Here is a 16,527-nt window from a genome sequence, read left to right on the forward strand (position 1 = left end):
ACTACTACTAGTATACTAGCTATTTCCGCCTCTTCTTAATTGGAATCCTATTTAGCCTTTTTAGCCTTAAGCTTAGCTAAACCTTACTCCGCAAGGCGAAATTCCTTAAAGCGTCCCTTTTTATAACCCTTTTTAAGACAGGTTAACCAAGCGTAAGTAGTTAGTTAAGCATTAAGTATTTAAGACTCTTTAGTATAAAGATATTAAAGCTTAGCTAGGGCTGCGTGAAGGCGCGGAGCTTTATAAAGAGTTTTGAGAGGCGAGGCTTAGGGGCGAGCGAGCGGCGCACGGAGCTCTACACAGAGCTCTACTAAAGCTCTACCAAAGTTTTACACAAAATTCTGCACGAAGCTTTGTATAGAGCTTTAATAGGCTCTGCGTAAGGTCTCATTTAGGAAGTAAATGAGCACCCCCTAGTATATTAAAATTCACTTTAACTTTTTGAAAAACTGCGACATCTTTTTATTATCTCTAGGGGCGCTCTCGTTTAGAGTTTTTTGGGGTTGGCCTCGGCCTTACTAGGTTAAGTTGGCCCAAACTGGTTCCCTATCTCTCATCCCGCACTCTTAATACTGCCCATCTAAAAACCTCTCCACAAGCCCATCCCCCCACCTGCTCCTTCCCACCTTCCTCAACTCCCCCAGCACCTCCTCATCAGGCATCCAACTCCCAACCTCAAAATACAACCTCCGAAACTTCTGATCATCAATCCCTTCATCCCCATAATACGCCATTTGATCCGGAGCATAGTAGCATATCTCGAACTGGAACTGGCCATCGGGTCCTTCTACGGGTCCCGTTGTTAGTGTGGAGGTGAGGAGGGAGGGCATGTCTTTTAGGCCTTTTGCGTAGGCGAGGACGAGAGGGTTGAGGTGGGAGGGATTGGGGACGGTGCGGAATGCGTTTGCGGGAGTGACACCGGAGACCCGGGCGTCTTCCTCGAAGTCGAACTCGTCGAAGGAGTCCTCGTCGGAGACGGGGGAGTCCTCAGAGTCGTCGACTTCGGCGGGCAAGGTGGGTACATCTTCTGGGTCCGAGCCGGATGGATCGGTGAAGTACCAGTGGCCGGATGGTGTGGTGAGGTCGAAGGTTACGGTTAGGGATTTTAGGGCTGGCCAGCTAGGGACGGGCGTGTTGGGAGATTGGTTGGAGAGCCAGAAGAGGGAAGAGTCGAAGACGCCAGTAAGGGTTAGGGATGTGAGATTCTGGCTTTGGGAGAAAGTCCGGAGGAGGGCTGTGCTGAGAGGGTCGTAGGTATGGCCACCTAGTAGATTTGTGGGTTTCATTCTCTGATTTAACGGGGCTTCGTGGTAGAAGGTTATTTCTGCGGTCTTGACAGACGGAAAGGTGTAGGTTGAAAGAGCAGAGGCGAAGCTGTCGCGATTGGTGAGGCGGAGGTTTGGATAGCGCTTCTCGTTGTCGTAGAGCTCCCAGCCGAAAGATTCGAGGTTGGGGAGTTTCGCTGTAATGTCGACGACAGCCCGCATGTTCAGGCTGCGCTCATCATTTGAATTGCCGAGACTGGCCTTTGAAATACGAAGTAAGGGCGGCAGGCTGTCAGGCCGGAGAAGATTTATGGGCGAATGCTTGTAGCGATGCTCGAAGAGATCATGGTGCTTTCCGACTTCCGCTTCGTAGCGCTGTTGTTGGAGCGTCTCGAAATCACGCTGGCTTGCGTCAGAGGGCGAGAATATTTTTCCAAGCACCAGGCAAATTCTGCCTCCCACCGAGGCATCTTCCCAAGACTTCAGCACTGCGATGAGCTCCTCAATTGCTTGCGTGAACGCTTCATCATTCGCCTTCTTATCGGCCGCTCGTTCAAACCTACCGCAAGCTTTTTCGTCGTAAGTCGGGAGTACGACGTCCAATGTGAGCTTCGTCAACGAGTTTCGACGATCTCCTCTGAATATCGCATCCAAGGTTTTGATTTCTGTGCTCTTCAGGGTGATCTCCTGGAAAACAGTGCGCTCAATTGCATGCCTCCATGACTTTGAGATAGTTGCATATGGAGGGAGATTGGATGGCAGCACTTTGCGCTGCCACAGGGGGACGCCAGGTTGGTCGGGGTGACGTTCAATAAAGCTGGCGATGAGGTTTATGATTTCTTGCGGGAGTTGGTCCATTGTTTACTTTAGTGCGATCTCTAGTGTGCGAGACCGTTAGGGACTTTAGAACGCGTGAAGATCGGAAGGAGAATTTTCCGTCCAAAGACTTTGAAAAGCGCAGCAAATTGTTGCCTAAAGGACAAGGTTTAAGGGATGAATATCGAGGTCAACCGTCTGTATTTATGTTCACAGCGATCCGCGTCTACTGTTTCACTTGGCAAAATAAACTGGGGAAACCCAAGACTATGCCGCCCCGGCGCGGGACCAGGCTGCACCTTCGTTGCCACTAACTACGGATTCATCCCGACCGGCATTCCCGATACGCGGAAATGAGGTTAAAAATCCCACCGCTACAAAATACTCGCCGGACATCTCATCCAGATACACCAACGCAGTAGTAGTAATCCTTCCAGAAAGACGACCCACAACCATTCCCATTATCGAGCACACTGTTCCAAGCGTACAATTGTTCCAGCGTAATTCCATTTCGGTCGGCGAAGCGCTAAGAGATAGGTATTAGTCATGACATTGTACGGACAAGAGAAGAAGCACTCACAGAGCAGAAGTCTCCTTCAATGGCTTGGTCAAACTTGTTACAATTCGACACAGCATTATTCGGCTGATTCGGCGTTGGCACCGTAATCGGAGTTGGAGTGGGAGCTGGCGTTGAGGAAATGCGGGTTACAGTCACCGTGTCGGCAGTGCCCACACAGTAAGCATAGCCCTTCCAAAAGTTTGTGCCGCAGTCTTGCGATACAGCTGGATTCCATTCAAGAAACTGGGCATGCGTGATGAAGAACGTATTTTCCACACTGGAACAGCCGTCGCCGTCTTGGATTGTATACCATTTGATGCAGTTGGCTGGCTGCCCGGAGAATGTTGGCGCAGACGGACCCGGTGCCGTGCTGGATGTTGGAGAGAGCGTCGTGGCAGTTGGACCGCTTGGACCTGAGGTGTATGAAGTTGATAGGGCGGGATCAGAGTAGCCTGGTCCCCGAACGCAGTACGCGTAGCCTAGTTGCACCGGATTAGAAGGGATGGATGGAATAGCTACTTCGTGACTCACCAGGCCAGAGATTTCCACAGTCTGATCCGACGATCGGGTTATACGAGGAGAACTGGGCTATGGTTAGGCTATAGTAAGATAGCACATCCGAACTGGTCATGAAGTGAGTATATGCCGCCTCGTCACCACTTAGTTTAGGCTCACCATTGCCAGTCATCCGGAACGTCGCCGAATTGGGTGCAATTTGGTGATGCCCCCTCCTAAGGTGAGAATCCGAGTCAGCAGATGTTTCAAATTTCTGAGCCCTTTCAAACTACTCACTCTGACAGGCAACTCGATAAGTGGGACCTGCGCCGAAGGTGGTCTCTCCCCAAAGTAGAGCTTGCCGCAGTATTGTACTCCAGCCTTGAAGGAGCAGCTGGCTAGAGTCACATTTCCAACGTCTGGATTCCAGAGTCCAAAATCGTCAAGATCAACGTTATATAATGCGGCGGCGAACTGGCACTGACTTTGCCAATTCGTCTCGGATATATCGGTTTGGAAGACTGCGCCATCAAAATAGCTGCTGCAATCATCACGTGTCCCTGCAGCCAGAGGGAGCCCTGTCGAAGTCGGAGTCGTGGATGGAGATGCAGATGTAGGCGTGACTGGCAGCTTAGTGAATGGTACACTGCTTGTGGGGCCTGGGGTATGGTATCCAGGTCGACCGGAGTATGTATTAACTATGAAGCATCAGAGGCCGTTCTCCTTGGGGATAGTTTGGATTTTCGACCTACTGTCACCAACCGCTTGGACGCAGTAACTCTCATCGGCATACAGGTTTGTGCAGTTTTCGTTGATTACGGGATTCAGAAAGACAAAGTCCTGCAATGATATGCCGAATTTGATGGTTAGAAGGTTACAATAGTCACCTGCAATCGCCTTATACCATTTCCCGCAATATGTGTTCGCACCTTCGGCGGCATCCGTGGGAATAGGCACGGCAGTGGAAGCAGTACTTGGTGCTAGGGTTGGAGGAACCGTGGGCATGACATATGGTGTGCCTGGACCAGAAACGCAGATTTGGGTTCCATTCATCTTCTCGAGATTGTAGCACCCAGCATTGATGACCTGAGGAGATATTAGCACCACATCTCGCGTTTGCAAATATTGAAACTAACCGGATTCCAAGCCTTGAGCTGCGGAACGGTGATATTTGCTGCTTTGGCAATGCCTTCGCAAGTATCGTTGGTTCCAACCTCGTACACTTTGCAAGTATTTACCAAGCATAAGTTTCCACTCGTAGGAAAGTCAGCACAGTAAGCGGCGAGATTGTTGTCTGAGAGTAGCCAGGCGGTCCCGATGCTTTGAACCTTCGAGATGCTATAACAATCATCTGAAGCTTTAACGGTATAAATCTCGCCAGCGCAAGACGAAGGTGTGGGTGTGGCCTCTGCGGGCGGTCTATCAATCGTCAGTATCATTCTAATACAGCAGGCTTTCAGCGTAGCGTACGTGGAGAATCCTAGGGTAGATGTGGTCAGAGGATACCCTGTGACTCCGCAACTAGAGGTCTTCGACTGGTAGATAGACTGGCTTCTAAGCTCAGGTCCATCGTAATACGGTGATGCGGCTTGCATTCGGAGACTCTTGATAAAGCACAAATCGCATGGACCTGATGGTACAGTATTATTGTTGGCGCTGCTGTCCCAGCCGGCGGGACTCACTGTAGCCATATCAATCACACGCATTTATATTTCTCGAATCCGTGCGTGCTTGGAGCATTGAAGATTTCAGAACGAAAGGCACTTACACCCAGGATCCGCGCTGACAGCTGCAGCTGCGGCTACGACATTACACCACCGTGCAGAGTCTTGTAGGCAAGTTAAATCGTATTGGTATCTGATGAGATTGGGAATGATGGCGAGGGTCATATCGTTTCCGTCATCATATCCAGCCCACGTCTGGCCGCTGCATGCGGTATTGATATCACTTTCATAAGAGGTCAGTGCTACTGCGCATTCTGTAGTGCAGGTTTTCTCAAGGGTCGAAGGAGGGTAAAAGTAGCCATTCTGGAATACAGGAACGATGGAACTGCACCCAGTCACATCTTTAAGCAATGCATTGGAGCAAGTAGTCGTCAAATTAGCGGGAACGGTGTTATTTGAAAAGAACTGAGCAGCTGAAGCTAGACGAAGCCAAAAGAAGGACAGTACGGCCACTCGCGGTGGTGTACGGAAAGACATAAAGAGCGACATTGCAAAGGAATGAGTGGATGCTCAGGTCAAGCCGTGGAGGACATCATGAAGGTCAATAACTAGGAAGGATGAAATGGTAGGGCTTACAGCACCCCTCATGATCCTAGTCGTGCCCAGCCATTGGCAAAAGCCCAGCTTGCGGTTCGAAATTGCACTTCCGAAAGGAGGTCTTTGGCGTTCCGTCCAAGGCCACTTCGTGCACGGTCCCACCTCGTGGCCCTCACTTCTATATAAAGTCTAAGTAGCTAACCTCTACGTCTCTATCACGAGTCTATTAAATAACTAGCTACTTATTTAAGATATAAACAGTATAGTAAAAAGGCTATACAAGAAATATAGAGCTTTATTTATATACAGTTGTAGTATAAAATAGGGGTGGCTAATACTCAATTTGAACGATTCTAGCGAGGGCGCGCGTGCCAAGACACTCCCTGGTGTGCAGATACTTCTGCACGCGAGAATAAGCTTGGCATAGAATCCGCAATTTTCCCGGTCGTATTTAATCACCTTCTATAATCAGTGAGGCTACATTTTATATAGTACACTCGCTATATATACAGATTTAAGCTTTCCTTATAAATCAAATATAATTAGAAGTTAATCCCAGAAATTCTTATAATTAACCGGGAAAAGAGCGGGATTTTATGCTAGGTATTGAGAGGATATATTTATTTTAACGAATACGCCAACTTAAGCTTTTTTTGAGGCTCGTTAGAAACGCCGGTTCCGCCGGTTCCCGTTTGTTCCCGTCTCTCCACAGCCACCTAACGAGATGACGCTGACGTGCCATTCTATGCAGCATTTTCAGCTGCTAGATATGTTTTATGTCCGCAATCGCGGCCCTTTTCATCTATCAAGGCACGAAGCAGTCAGCACGGTGCCTGAGTGAAAACTCACCTTTCTCCAGGACGTCAGCGCAGCACATGAATCCGGGCCTTTCATTGGCGAAAATTAGATTGTTCCCCTGCGCTACCAATGCATCCTGCGGCCCTAACTCTCCATGGGCTCAGAAATCATCTGCCGTTCAAAATTCTATCGCCTCGGCTCCATCGCGAGCGGCAGCCGCGACGGGATGGAAGTAAGCCATGCGGGACAACGATTATCGCAACACGGCACCCACCTCCGCGACTCACGTCTATCTTGGCGACAGCGGCAAATACGAGCTACAAGATGGGCTGCCCGTGTACTGCCCTGAAAAGCCCAAGGCATGCTTTCTGGAAACCAATCATCTACCAACTGTCGTTACCAAAGTCAGCACTCGAGGGCTTTGCTGCCGAAACGGGAAAGGGGGCTAGCCTACACCAATCAATATCCCGCACCGAGGTTTCTTACCACCCTGAGTACATGCAATTTTTAGAAGCAATATCTCATTGCCAAGAAGACATCCCGGCACTTCAAAGAAGTACCCGGATGCCCGCCACCAAATATCAGCATCCTTCATGCCCAGAACGCCAAGATTTTACCAATTTCACCACTGTTAGCCCTATGTAGATCCCGTAAGCTCAGGCGAGACCCTCGAAACGACCATACTCTCCCTAGGGCCCTTGCTCTTCGTAAGTTGCTCCCCCATTCTTTACTTAAAAGTTTTGTCTGCTTCTTGTCGGGATACTAGACTATCACTCTTTTTTGCCCATCATGGGTTCAGCACACTCAATTGTCCTTCATTTGATATTGCTTCTTTCCTTCTTTGAATTTAGTTATGCTCGCCCGCACACTCACTTACATGAGCATTTACATAGTCACTCACTTGTGCGAAAACGTGTTGACAACTTAATCTGTCGAAACCCCGTCTCGTACGTGCTATATCGCGATGTCCCCGAGGGCTCAAGCTCCCAATTCATTCGATTGATTGCCCAGGTGACTGATAGTATATAGTAGCCCCTTCGATTATTCAGCCAAGATCCGGCGAGACGAGAATGCTCCCGTCTGTGAAGCACAAAGTCACGTTCCGGCTCTATTTGAACGCCAGAGCCAGACTGACGATGACTATTCGTGCTCTGAGTCAAAACCTTGCAGTAACGGAGCTTGTTGCTCCAAAAAGACGGGCTACTGTAACTACGGACCGGAAGCATGCGGTACCAACGGCCAAAGCCCAAACGATGTATGCTGGTCGAATTGTGATGCGCATGCCGAGTGTGGAAAATATGCCAAAACCCCAGGGCAGAAGTGCCCACTTAATGTTTGCTGCTCGCCATTTGGGTATGTACTTAATGAAGGGATTTTCCTGCCGGTAGAAGCGCTGACAGAAACAGGTTCTGCGGAATGACTGATGAATTCTGTGATAAAGGAACGGACGACGAACCTGGTTGCCAGAGCAATTGTGACCAGCCAGGCTCTGGCGCATCTGGAGGAAACGTCCAAAACCGTGTCATTGGGTATTACGAGGCCTGGGCCCACGATAGGAAATGCCAGGGCATGGTGAGGCTTGACTGAAATTCCGCTATTGAAGGTAATGTCTAATGGTGTCTAGGACTTTAACAGCATTCCTGCTGGCGCGTTTACCCATCTTTACTTCTCTTTTGGTTATATTTCTCCAGGTGCTTTCGAAGTAGTTCCCATGGACGATCTTGATGAAAGTCTATTCGCCGAGTTCACGAATGTGAAGAGAAAGAATTCGGGCCTTAAAACCATTGTGGCTCTCGGAGGCTGGACGTTCAATGACAATGGTATATATAAAAGAACGCTACTCTGCATATTGAAGGGCTGACTTATTACCTCCTACAGGAACCGCAACACAGCCGTTGTTTAGTGATATGGTGAGCTCAAAGGCTAACCGAGCGACCTTTATCAAGAATCTGTTCAGCTTCCTGCGACAGTATGCATTCGATGGTGTAGATTTTGACTGGGTACGTGAATGATCTGTGCGATATGCGGCGATGTTCTGCTGAGAAAACACAGGAGTATCCCGGAGCCTCAGACCGCGGAGGTAACCCGGACGACGGCAAGAATTTTGTAACATTCCTGAAAGAACTTGACGATGAAAACAGCAAACAACCAATGAAATATGTCGTCTCGTTCACTGTTCCAACTAGCTTTTGGTACCTTAGGCATTTTGATCTCAAGGCGGTCGATCATGTCGATTTTATCAATGTCATGAGCTATGATCTTCACGGAGTTTGGGACTCTACCAATCCCATTGGGAGTCACGTGTACGCCCACACCAACCTGTCCGAGATCAAATTGGCCATGGACCTCTTTTGGCGCAACGATGTGCCGCCAGCTAAGCTTAATCTTGGTCTTGGCTTCTACGGTCGAAGTTTCCAACTCTCTGATCCCTCATGCTACAAGCCAGGCTGCAATTTTAAGGGTGGAGCTGCTCCTGGTGGCTGTAGTGACAATTCTGGCACTCTCACCTATAAGGAGATCCAGCAGATCATCAAATCCAACAAGCTCAAGCCCTACCATGACAAAGAGGCCGCTGTCAAGTACATCACTTGGAATCAAGATCAATGGGTATCATTCGATGATCAAGATACATTCAAGGCCAAGATCGATTTTGCAAACAATCTCGGCCTTGGAGGGCTACTTATCTGGGCCGTCGACCAGGACACCGATGATCTAGAAGCTCTCAAGGCAGTACTAGCCCCAAAAACCATATCGGCTTTTGCCAAGGATGTCGACGACAAAGCCTACTGGGAAGACGCCACTGTTCCCGATTGTTACGTCACCGACTGCGGAGGTACATGCAAGGCTGGCTTCTTCAAGATTGAGAACCAGCCATGTGGAGGTGCAAAACCAATCACAAGACACTCGAAAGAGAAAGACAGTCTGCTGTGCTGTCCCCTTGCTGGAGCTCCAGACCCCAAAGACTGCACCTGGCGCGGTGGTGACCCATGGTGTAACGGACATTGCCATGACGATGAGGTTACTATGGAATTAAATAGATGGGGCGATGGGAAGTACTGTGAAGACGGCAATAAAGTGTACTGTTGCAAGTCCCCCGAGGCCAAGGAGAACAAGTGCTATTGGGCCGGCGTGGGCAAAAGCTGCAATGGAGATGATACTACCATGGTAAGTGGAGTTGTGAATCTCATGCATTCTCTAAGTTCTATACCACCATATGAATACGTCTTACTATTATATATATTTTTCATCTACTAATCGATACTAGACTTTCTCCGGTACCTTCGTTTCCACAGTTGCGGATATCGTGAGGATAGGCGGTCTTATCGGGGCTGCCTTGGCCGAGTTTCTTGACTCTGCAGATATGGAGCTCCAAAAGCGTTACTGCTGTCCAAAGGAAGATGCCCAAAAGTGGACAAACTGCAAATGGTACGGCGAGCCCGGATCCTGTTTCGATGACCATTGCCCGACAACCGGACATTCGGTACAGCTCACAGACAGTCCTTACGGGCTTGGTCAATCTTGCTTCCCTCGGATGGAACGTACTCGGGTTTACTGCTGCGATCCCACCGGTGGCAAGTCGCCATTCTTGCCAGTGCCGTTGGAAAGACTCTTCCCGGAACCAGCTACGGGAGAGGATGTCGATAACGACTATAATTTGAATGTCGATGACACATTTGGGTCCGGTGATGCGAAGACTACAGAAGAGCCGGGCGATGCATCTTTCCAATTTGTAGTACTCTCTTCTCCAGAAGAACTCCAAATTTCGCTCGATAAGCGTGACGGCTCGCACTGGGAAGTCTTTAATTGCCAGGATGGAGAGAGTGAGGATGAGTATACTGTCCAGATGGTATGCACGGATGTCTCGGTGGATAGTAATTGCTACAAGATTGGTCTCGGACATGGTGTTCCTGGCACCATTCTTCAGATGCCTCCGGGTTGCGGTCCAGGCAAGTATGCTGTGGCTAAGTCCATGACACCTTCGAAAGTGGACGTCCCAGCACATCTACACAAACGGCTGATCAACCCAATTGTATACGACTTGACCTTCGACTACGATTTCACTCGAGTTCCACGAGACAATGGCGACACTCAAATGCGAATTGATTTCAGCAATAAGGATAATTACTGGGATAATGTTGTTGCCGCCGCGGCATCCGGAAAGAGAAAAAGATCGCTTGCGAATTTCGGTGGTAATCATAAGAGATGGCTCGAAGAAGAGTGGCGGGATGACTACCACTTCGGCGCTGCCACCCCTGAAGAGCTCCACAAGCGATGGTTCGGCAGCGGTGTTATTGATTGGCTTAAAGGCTTAATTAACCCCAAGATCACTAAGGAATTTACCCACGACCTCGACCAGATCTTTACAGCCAAGATTGTTGACGATTCATGGAGCTGCGGAAGTGGCGAGGCGAAATTTGATGGTCATGTCTTGGTGCAAGCTCTAACGCATGTTAAGGTGTCAACTAGCTTTGGCTTTACGCTTATTACAAAGCTCAGCCTCCCGCTTGATCTGAGCCAATCTTACCTCACGTTCAGTAATAACGGAGAGGTCACCGCTACATTTACTTTGGAAGCCCTTGCCAGGGTTAGGTACGATACTGGCGACAGGGAAATCTTAACCTTGCCCTTCCCTGGGGCAACCTTCCGGGTTCCGGGTATTGTAACTATCGGCCCAAGTGTTCGAGTAGTAGGCAGCTTCGACGCTGGCTTAACGCTCTCCGCTGAAATTGAGACTAAAGTTGATATTGCTTCGTGGGAAGTCCAACAGACTCTGCCCGCTGCGTCACAAGAATTCGACCCAGATGAAGATGACCTGGTAGACACCAGAGACACCGGTAACATGAACGGCTTACAGAAACCCACATTCTATGCTGCGGTAAAGGCTGAGGGCAAGGTCGAAGCCCACTTGAAAGCAGCTATGGAATTCGGCGTTCGGTTCGATGATCGATGGAAGGTCGGAGCTGCTGCCGCCGCTGTTGTTGCAGACGGCTATGTTCGCTTTAAGGTCGGGGCTGGCGTCAGTACTACTGGCTCCTGTCCCTGGACCTACGGTATGGATCTCGGGGTCGCGCTTTATGCGCAAGTTGAGGCGTCTTCTTTGGGATGGGGTACGAAGAAGTGGAACCTACCTGGATCTGGGGAAATTCCTTTAATCGACGGGGGCACTTGTCCTCAGTTGGCGCAGGGAGGTCCTGAGCGCAGATCCATATCTGCCAGAGAAGGCACAGTCAACTTCGATGAAAATGAGCCGGGTACTGCGTTGATCAGTTATGGCGAGAGACGCAATTTATCTCTTCACCAACTGGGAAAGCGTGCGGCAGTATATGGACCGCCTTTCCATGTACCACTTCAGAACCTTTTCTGTCCGGACCCTAAAGGTGATACTACTGGAGGTGGTACTCCGTGCGAGAGGATCCATGGAGGATGGGACGTCAACCCGATGTCAAAACGCGATGTCGGTCTGTCATTGAGGGATGTCCACACTTTCGACAAGCGCGACAGAGATAGGAAGCCGCCGAAGGAGTTTTGCTCCGGTTCAGCTGTTATGAACATGAAAGCTCCGATTCACGATACCTCGAGCACGCTGCTCAATGTAAGAATATCCTCTCTACTTGGCCGGAATTCTCTAACTGCTTCTAGGTTGTTAACAATGCTCTAACATATGGTTACACGAACCGGCAAAACTGCAACGATTTTGGATTTGGGCAGCTCCAAACTGCTGGCCAAGGTGGCACCAACCTCTACGCCACCGAACACATCCTCGAGTTCCAACTTGTTGGTATCTTCTTCGATGAAATTAAGAACCAAGTCCAATGTACAAACCCCACACCAGGCGCAAACTTCGGCCGAGCCGTGAATCTCTGCGGATGCATGAAACCACTCTGGTACCAGCTCAACGCAGCCACACGACCGACAATGAATGTCAACGGCCAACAGATGTCGATGGACCCTGTGGATTGGGTCGGCAGTATTTTCCCCGGCAGCGACAACCAATGGGCGAACGAATTCGTACTACTCGAAAACGACGTCAACGGTGCGAAACAAGGCATGTGGGGTACCGGCGCCATCAGAAACGACGGCACGATGCGCCAGTACCTATTGCAAGACCCTGACACCGCCATCAAGAACCTCAAAGACACCATCACTGCTATCAGGTACCACACCGACCAGACCATCTCGGCTCGTCTCGTCCTACAAAAGGATCGCGTCGGGAATATGCTCAACCAGATGGACACCCAGGTCGTTCCCGGTATCGTGAAAACCGACCGCTCCGGGAACCAGTTCGGGCAGTGGCAGCCGCAGGGCTTGCAGCAGCTGTGGAATACATGGATCAGGGGGAGAGCGACGTATGCGCTTAACAAGGCGATTTTGCATATCGATACGTGGTTACCACAGTTAGAGCAGGCATATGCGACGCCGACGCAGAGGGATAATGTGGTCGCAGGGGGTAATGATCCCGAGGCTTTGGCTGCGGGTGCAAGGATTTTGAAGATTGATACGTTAAGGAATCAGTGGACGAATAATAGACCGGTTTGGAATAACCCGTTCTAGCGTAGCTTTGTTGGATGAAGATCAGAGGTTGAGGTCGTTGGAATACCTTCAATATCTGCTGATGGAACGAGCTGTTTGAAGCAGAAGAATAGACAAAATGAAATATATAAGATGTCTCTAAGCACTTCTCAGGAGTGCAACTCGACTATACCTATAATCCGGCGGAGTACCAGCTTCTCACTCGTCGCATAGAATACATTGGGATTTCTTGCGAGCTATGGTGGTATCACATGTCACATGCTAAGCTAGCCTGAGAAATCACAATATACTCCCACATTTCGTCATGCGCCCTGCCATTTCTCAACCCTTTTCATCTCACTATACATTCTATCAGATCTGTAATTTGGATCATCCTATCTATCTACTATCATGTCATGTTTCTTTTCAAAGATCCCGTTGAGGTCGGTATTCCCCGTCCGTCCAGGTGTACTATCTTCCTCATTAACAACTCTCATTCGGAATCCTAGTATTAGAGTCACATTCCTCTCATTATCGTCAATCAGTTTCATTATGAATACTTCCGCTAAGACCCAACCCACCGCCTGAAGCCATCATCCCGCGGAGGGGAAGGGTGCCGAAGGGATTAGGATGGAAGGTAAGAGTGGGAAGTAGAAGTGTGTGCCTGCTAGGGTTGCGATCCGTCCGAAATGTGAATCCTGATCTAACTGGATTCGCAAGATCTGGATCCTGACCGAAATTCTAAGCCGGATCCTCTATATTTTGAAGGCCTAGATTTTAACGATTCCCCGGGTTTTGTATAAGAGATTTTGGGAGATAATATTACGATGCATGACGTTAGGCGATTATAGGATTTTATTAAGGTGGCAGTGCTATATAGAGGCTTCGAAACGGCGGGCCTCTTCCTAGTTCAAAAGCTACCAAATTATAATTAACTCCCGTTGTAAAGCCGGGTTCTCTATATAGCCCTCCCCTACTTCTGCCGCCTTATCTTCCACCTCTATAAGCTCTTCTGGTATTGCATTTCGTCGTAAGATTCGGTTAAGGACTCGTTCGTTCTAGCATATTAACGTACTACGGCATCAACTAGGCTCGAAACTTATTCATTAGTAGCTTTAGAATACTAAAAGAACGCTCTAACGCCACTAAATTGGTAGGCGTACGAGTAACTCGTAAAGCTAGCGCGGCTAGATAGGTAAGCACGCAGCAGGTTAGTCTTCCACAATCGTTCGTAGCCGCAACGGGTATATTAGGCTTGCTCAGTCTTCGCGCCGTTCTTCCTAAACTTTCAGCAGGCGGTTATGATATTAAGATCCTTATTTCTACCACATTTAGTAGACATATTCGTAGTAATAGAGCCTTTATATCGTCAGAGTTTTAGTAGGGGCTGTGCGAGTAGATTTGCACGCTGACATAATGATTTAAATTAAGGTTACACCAATCAGAGGCTTAGGATTTTAAAAGACGCTAGTGACTGTCCGAAACCTGACCGTAATTAATTCGGACATCCGCAAATCTACCCCTAGTGCCTGCAGTATATACCAGACAGATTCGGAGGCATCTTTGTATTTACGAGCTATGTGTCGGTAGTTACGGTGCTTGCCTTCGTAAGAATGCCTTCATTTTATTAATTTGACTAGAGGATAGCGCTATTAGACTTATTCCGTAGTTAAAGGGTACTTACTTAAATCTTACCTTTGTCTTCGGCTAAATCATTCCAATAAAGACTTAATTAGTAAGACTTTAGATTGACGTAATATGGAAGAATACGCCCTGTGTAAGTAGAAGAAAACGCACTACCTGTATTAAGCGAACTTCTCTCTAGTAAGTGTTTATAAGGGATATTATTGCGGACACCCCGGGCTACCCTCAGGACAACCCCCGGATGCCCCTTAAATAGTTACCGGTTACATACTAAAGGCACGTGCCCGTAGTATATAGTCTCCACAATCCCAGAGGCCTTACCTCCTTAAGGATTCGTCTTTCTTAACAAATCTATCCTATTCCTATAATGGTGCCTTATAGCCCCCTATCTATAAAGCCCCCTTATATTTAAATCCTTCCTACTTTTTTTTAAAAGGGCAGCCGGCTTTAAGGACTACATTGTTAATTTATATCTTTTATTTATAACTACTATTTTCCCTTAAAATCTCGCGATGACCTAAATAGAAACTCTATAAATACCTTATAGAAAGCTATTATATAAAGGTAGGAAGGTCCCTTTAATAGCAAGAGATTGCGATAATATAAACCTCTAGATAAGATGGCCGAATAAGCCCTAATACCTAGATGTGCTAAAAGCTTAAAGACTCTTATATACCTATAGTTACCGCTAAGAAAAACGCAGATACCCTCTATAACAGTTATAACGCTACTAAAAAGTAACTAGAACCCCTTTAGCCCTACCTAGGCTAATTAGAAGATTAAGCGCTAGAGGCAACTTTAAGATCTTTCCCTAAGCTAGAAATGCTAAAGAAATATACTAACGCGTTTAACTAGGGACTTAACTAAAACCCTTTTAGAAAACCACCGGCCTATAATTAGTATAGTAGTAGTATATAAACTGCTTATAAGCTAAGTAGGCCTACCCCTTTAGAAAACTAAAACTAAATACTAACTTAAGACCTAAGGCTTATTAGAAAACCTATACTAGCTATTAGTGCTAATACTACCTCTATAGCAAGAGCTTCCCTAGGCCTAAATTTAGAAGGTTAAAAGCCTTATACTAATCTCCTTTAAGATAGATATTAGGAAGCTGTTATAAGGCTCTCGGAAGCTATATAGGAGGAAGCCACTAATAAATATATTAAAACCCTTTAAGGGCAAATTTATATCTAGTAGGGTTTAATCTAAGCTAGGAAAATTCTTTTATAACTTAGTTAAGGCTAAGGGCTTTTTAAGGGTTATCTAGTATCTACCTGAGGAGGTATAAAAGACTTAAAGAGGCACTTATATAATAAACGGAAAAAAGATATAAACTAATTAGTTAAGGCCTCTAGTAGTTTAAAACTCCGTTATAGGCCTAACGCCTAGTATTTAAACGATTAGGTTCGCGAGGTAGATAACTTTTTAAGATGCTAATAATATAAGATAATACTAGAGAGCGTATACACTAGATTATTAGTAAGATTAAAGACCAATTACTAAACTGGACCGCGCTTAATTAACTTAATAAAGAGTAAATTATAATATAGCTATAGTTGCAGACCTTCCTAAAGAGTTAGACCTAAGATCCGTATATTATATAATACGATAATATAAAACAATTCTGGAATAGTATATAGCTAGACCGTTAAGACTTCCGCTAGTTTATAAACTTTGTAGAAACTTATACTTAATAGATAGATCTAGAGCCCTTTAAAAATAAGGATAGTAGCGTTTATAAAAAGGAGAAGATTAGATTTATCTAGGCTGGAATTAAGCTAGCAATTTATAATAAAATAAAGCGTATAAAAGCCCTATTGTAGATTACTGTATATACGGATTTTAAATAAGCAGTTCTAAATACTAAGGATATAGTAAGAAACTAGACCTCTTCTAATAGGAAGCTAGGGGGTAACTAAAAGCGTAGGTATTCCGGTAGTAATATAGGGCAGACTTAAGCTTTAAAGAAGCCGTTCTTAAGGAGAACTTTAGAAGGGTTAAAGTTAAAAGCCCTAAGTAATAGGAAAGACTCCTAGGGCTAACCTAATACCTATTTAATACCCTTACGAAAACACTCTAAGAAGCTAAAAGGAAATTTCCTTAAAGGCAAATCTTATTAGAAGAATAAGCTAGGCAATAATCGCACTAACAATCTAAAAAAAAAAAGCCCTAGTCGTGA

At 47.0% G+C, this 16,527-nt stretch overlaps 2 protein-coding genes across 2 annotated transcripts; one reads left to right on the top strand and one right to left on the bottom strand.

The window, feature by feature from the left end:
• Positions 1–566: 566 nt before the first annotated feature.
• On the bottom strand, positions 567–5,467 carry K441DRAFT_708040 (carbohydrate-binding module family 50 protein; the record flags this gene model as incomplete). Its single annotated transcript, XM_067653759.1, has 10 exons — positions 4,904–5,467; positions 4,606–4,816; positions 4,272–4,554; positions 3,888–4,221; positions 3,433–3,833; positions 3,316–3,371; positions 3,172–3,263; positions 2,662–3,119; positions 2,493–2,607; positions 567–2,104 (listed from the first exon to the last, which is right to left on the bottom strand). The coding sequence occupies exons 1-10, from the start codon at positions 5,346–5,348 to the stop codon at positions 567–569; spliced, it is 3,933 nt and encodes a 1,310-aa protein (XP_067499405.1). The 5' UTR covers positions 5,349–5,467.
• A 1,516-nt stretch (positions 5,468–6,983) lies between these two features.
• K441DRAFT_689769 (glycoside hydrolase family 18 protein) lies at positions 6,984–12,746 on the top strand (the record flags this gene model as incomplete). Its single annotated transcript, XM_067652331.1, has 8 exons — positions 6,984–7,107; positions 7,217–7,547; positions 7,601–7,766; positions 7,819–8,014; positions 8,073–8,194; positions 8,247–9,359; positions 9,460–11,787; positions 11,835–12,746. 8 exons carry the CDS (start codon positions 6,984–6,986, stop codon positions 12,744–12,746), a joined length of 5,292 nt encoding a protein of 1,763 aa, XP_067499406.1.
• Between the last annotated feature and the right edge of the window lie 3,781 nt (positions 12,747–16,527).

This window comes from Cenococcum geophilum (genome assembly GCF_001692895.1).
Source record: "Cenococcum geophilum 1.58 unplaced genomic scaffold K441scaffold_52, whole genome shotgun sequence".
Taxonomy (NCBI): domain Eukaryota; kingdom Fungi; phylum Ascomycota; class Dothideomycetes; order Gloniales; family Gloniaceae; genus Cenococcum; species Cenococcum geophilum.